This window comes from Centruroides sculpturatus, unplaced genomic scaffold (assembly GCF_000671375.1).
Source record: "Centruroides sculpturatus isolate CEXI.00-Female unplaced genomic scaffold, Cexi_2.0 scaffold480, whole genome shotgun sequence".
In the NCBI taxonomy this organism is placed as follows: domain Eukaryota; kingdom Metazoa; phylum Arthropoda; class Arachnida; order Scorpiones; family Buthidae; genus Centruroides; species Centruroides sculpturatus.
The window spans coordinates 222523-227684 of NW_019384976.1; the positions used below are offsets into that span (position 1 = coordinate 222523).

Sequence of the window (5162 nt, forward strand, 5' to 3'; positions counted from 1 at the left end):
ATATGGAAAAATAAAAATCAAGTTTAAGTCATTTTATTCGACTTTACGTCCGTCCGCCACAAATATTGAAGTCGTAATATCACTAGAAAAGCGTTTAAAGCACATAAAATCATACTAAAATATATACATTTACAAGTATGTACTGTATTTACAGTATAGTACATGCATTCGTAAATTTAGATTACTTTTTTCTGTATCCTATTAAAAACTAAAATTTATTTGTTTGTGAGCTTAAAATAGATTCTTATTAACCATATATTATTGAAAATGCATTAATAAATAAAATACAGAACTGGGAATAGTAATTTATGGTTTTTCCTAGTGACAAGTATATTCGGAGACAAGTAAATTCGACTTACGTCGTTTTTCGACTTAAGTCGTTTTCCTGGAACCAATTACCGACGTAAGGCGAGGTATACCTGTACATGCTTCTAATGTGCTTACTTTTGAATGGGTTTTTTCATTCGTCCGCATATTATTCAGCAATGAAAATATTCGTTCAACGGGGGCATTAGATCCAGGAAGACAAAAAAATTCTACGATTTTACAAACGTTTTTGAAAACAATTTCTTCTGCTGTAAAATGTTCAAAAATCTCAATCCACCTTTGATGGCAGGGCTGGTTATTCTGTCACCATTCGTCGATCTTTTCGTTTGTGACATATTTTTTTACACATGAAACTTCATAAAATAATTCACCGTCGAGTATATTTACGGACCAATGATTCGAAATAAAGATATAGCTTTCCTCTACCTTCGCCCACAAAGGGATTTTACATAATGTGACCCATTCAAACACCTCTATTTCAATAAAAAACATGTCCCAATCATTTAGATAATCTATGCACGTTTGATAAAATGTGTACACAACATCATTGAATTTTTTGGCTTGTATATTTTCTGATTTTTCTAATGCTAAGACCACTTTTCTAATAATAATAGGAAGAAATCCCTCATTTTTTCTTTCAACTAACTTTAGCTTTAATTAACAAGTGTATCATCCACCAACTAGAGAGTTAAAAAAACTATCACAAAAATTCCCATAAGAGTGTCCTCCCCCTGGTACTGTCAGTGGGCCGTTTGGTTGGCGACAAGGTCTGTATAAAAAGGTCAGGACACGCATGACCTACTTATTGAGCCGCCATTTTGGGGTATTTTGAGTCGCATGTTTTTAAGCAAACTTGTACGAGCAGTCTGTTTTATACGACATTAATTAAACAAAAATTGCATAAATCCAGTGATTTTCAGTCGAAAATATAATAATAATAATAATTTCGGATGATTACGCAACCCCAATTTTATGTAACTTTTCGATCAAATCGTTTAAAAGAAACAATCATCTATATCATTTTCTGTCGCGATTGAAACTAATTAAATAGGTTCTAAAACTGATGCAATTACGTATATAGACACTTCGTAAAGTGATGCAATAACATCAAAAAAAATTTTAAGTATAATAAAGAATATAATAAATTTATTATNCTATAACCTAACACTGAGCGGCAGCTGCGGCTTTGAGTCCCACTCATAGCAGACTATTTTCTTCCAGAAAATTTTACTCCGATAGTCCGGCAGGTTGTTTGGCTTTAAAATCACTTTTGATTGTTCTCACATCTTCCTAATTAAGCATGTGGAAATGACCTGAAATATGAGGATACTTCAGAAAACAGTGACTCCGAGGCCTATCTTTAACATAATATACTTTAGTTTCTTCCTGTACTGAGTTGACTCAAAAAAAAGGTACAAGGACAACATATTAGCTATAAAAATATATTTATTTATATGAATACTTTGTCAATATATTAAAAAATAGTAACTAAATTTGATCTTTATTATCAACAGTAACAAGTACTTAGGTCAAAACTTTATTAGTCTTAATGTAATCCAACCAACTGGCATAGTTTGCTTCAATTATTAAGGCACATAAATCGCGAGGCTTCTTGTCGTTAGAGTTCCTGCAAGTAATAATCGAATTCAAAAAATCTTCATGCATGGACGGAGTGTACACGTTATAAATTGGAGATGGAAACGGGGTCATCGTAGACAAGCAATAGTTTGCCAACAGTCGGCAGAGACGGCCGTTCCCGTCCCCAAATGGATGCAAAGATATCAAAGTGAACAACAGATATGAACTAAGTTTGAAAATTTGACTAACGAACAAGTGAAGGTTCTGTTTCTTTTGTTTCGAGATCTCACTGAAAAGTTCGTTATAACGATCGAGGCAAAGTTGAACGGCATCCCTCGCTTCTTCTTGAGATCCAAAACGGGGATAAAAATGTACCTCTCCATTATACTCTGCACTTCGAAGGAACTGTGAGAACTTCCCGGCAGGAGTCATCAGTTGATCATCCAGACCTGTCAGCAATATACGGTGGATTCCTAAGATGCATTCATCTATTTCCAGGAGTCCTTTACAATCATCCTTTTCCTCGTTCACTCTATTTTGAAGCGTCAAAACAGCTTTGGCAACATTGGCAGTTTCAACTTCTTTTCTCGAAGTTAGACGAATCGGATTGTTGTCGGCTGCCATTACCTTCGAGATGATATCTTTGGTTTTATTCTCATTCTCGTAGGTTCCAACGTGTTCTTCTTTGCAGATGATTTGAACAAATCTGACCAATTCCTCAAAACTGCATTGATGATTGACGTTGGTTGTCATGTACTTTGCCTGGAACTTCACGATTTGTTGCAGCATTACAGATGTTTTAAGTGTGCTTATAACAGGTGTGGAGTTTTCCTTTTTTGATGTCCTCCATCCAGGCATTTCGGTCGGTTCAAAATCAATCAAACTCCAGCATGCCATTTTCGTGAGATGACCTATATTAATAATAAAAAAGAAAATCAATTTCTATCAAATGCATATATTGATATTACACAACATTCATGTACTGTACATTCAGTATGCCTTTTATGTCATTGTATACTGTAAAGTTTGGTTATTTTGATCCAGACTGCAAAAGTAAATTGAGTTTAAGATTATATTTATAAAATAGAATATATTATTCTTGTCTTTTAATTCGTATTATACTGAGTGTGTACTCTACAGGCCTTTTTCAAAAGTGCACAGTTTTTCATCACTTATTCTATTCTTTCCATTATAAGATTTGGGAAAATTGTGCACTTTTAAAATTCTGTTTAGAGTAAGGTTTTATCAAAACCTAGGGTATTTTTTTTACAGTCCTTTGGAGCATATAGCTCCTCATCCTCTGCAGCAAGACATCTATAATACACTTAATTTGAAAACCTTTCAGGATTGAGCTTTTCAAAGCTGCCTCAATCCACTTTACTTTTTCAGGATAAGTTAATTTTGTTGTTTTGAGGGCTTTGAAATCTCTTCCAGATCTTGAGCAGTGACACAGATTGATTTAAACTTATTAAGCATATCAATATAAACCTTATTATTCTCAGCACCTGAAAAGTTATGAAAACCCTCTGAATTATCACACACACTGTTCATATTCGGTTCAGTCTTCTTAGCCTCACTATTTATTTTCTTTTCTAAAATGTGTGAATCAGATTGTAAAAAGGTATAATGTTGAGTAACTCAATACAAAAAAAATATAAAAATATAATTAGTAAATTAGAAAAGTCATATAAAAAAGAACGTAATGAACATAATGCTTTGGCAAAGAAGTATAATGAGAAACAAAAAGAAGCAAAAGTTAGCATTCCAGTAATATCATTAATTAACTTTGAAAGACAATAAAACACTTAAACCACACGAATGTGTTCAATTAATGAACGAAATTGCTGTAGATGAAGAATTAGATGAAAAATTTTAAAAAATTTCTATTCCTGAGGATTATAAATACAAAGTTAGCAGATCTTATGTAAAACTAGCTTACCCGTCGCGCATTGCTGTGATCTCAGAAGAAAGGAAATTCAAGCAAACTCGTTATGATAAAATTCAATTCACATTTTATCATTTTGGGTTAAAGTCCAGTTATGTGGACTGTCATGGCGGCACTTCCTGTTTTCCGACTGCCAGCCTCGACACCGGAGCGGTTTGGAGAGGTGTCACGTGACGACGCGAGCGCCTGCGCGTGTTCTGATAGCAAGCAAGCGGCGCGACGAGCAAGCAAAAGGAAACAGTGGGGACGCACGTTCTAACCTAACCTATTCTAATAATTTAATTGGTAATAATTGTGGTAATATATTAGAATAGGTTAGGTTAGGTTAGAACGTGCGTCTCCACTGTTTCCTTTTCTTTTCCGGAATCAGAGATGAGCCGCCATGACAGTCTACGTATATGGACTTTAACCCGCGTGTCGGTTTTCCCGTTTATCGCGGCGGCTCCGCGTCCGCCGCCGTTCGCTCGTGTCGTCACGTGACATCTCTCGTCTCCAAACCGCTCCGGTGTCGAGGTTGGCAGTCGGAAAACAGGAAGTTCCGCCATGACAGTCCACATAACTGGACTTTAACCTCATTTTTATTGAAACTTATTATTATTCATTTTCATCGGGAAAACATTTCAAAGTGTCGTTTCAATTCTATTTATTTATTTATTGGAGCGCTTGTGAATACACGATATTTTTTGTTTTTCCGTCTGGTGCGTACACGAATAAAGCTTCATTCATATCTACAGACACCGTACGTGGCAGACACGTAACAGCACAGACATAAAAATATTATTACATACATTTTCTATGGGCGTATTTACATATACCGCGCGTGAGCGGATCGTGTCCGCACAGACACGGGCCGGCACCGGCCGGCATTGTCTGCGAGAATGTTTTGTCTGTGCCGGCGCGTGTCTGTACATGTCTGTGGGAGTCGGCGCGGTTAGTATGAACGCCATCGTCGACATGCACAGACATTGCTTGTTTAAAATGATGAATCAAGAGAAATTAATTGAATTAGTTCGGGAATATACATTTCTTTATGATTTAAGTGATCGCAGGTACAGTGACAATCAACGAAAAGATGACGCGTGGAAAGAAATAGCAAAAAAACTTCAAGTAAGAGGTAAATAGAAATGTATTTAAGAAAAAACATTATTATTGTTTACATTGCTCCTGCAGGTGAATCAAAAAACAGAGCAAGTTTGTTTCTGACATCAAAAGCGGTAGATTGACTACTTCCGCCTTGTCTTGGTAAGCCTTTCAAATTACTAACTGCTGTATTTTCTCTGGCATGGGCGTTGTTATATTTTATAAAGTTGTG

At 35.6% G+C, this 5162-nt stretch overlaps 1 protein-coding gene across 1 annotated transcript in view; it reads right to left on the minus strand.

Annotated features, from left to right (window-relative positions):
* Nucleotides 1–1525: 1525 nt before the first annotated feature.
* The window catches only part of LOC111632694, a 13360-nt gene continuing 9723 nt past the window's right edge, over nucleotides 1526–5162 (minus strand). The window contains exon 2 of the mRNA XM_023377195.1: nucleotides 1526–2816. Coding sequence (XP_023232963.1) covers nucleotides 1852–2802 — 951 coding nt within the window. The 5' untranslated portion in view covers nucleotides 2803–2816 and the 3' untranslated portion in view covers nucleotides 1526–1851. The remainder of the gene's footprint in view (nucleotides 2817–5162) is intronic.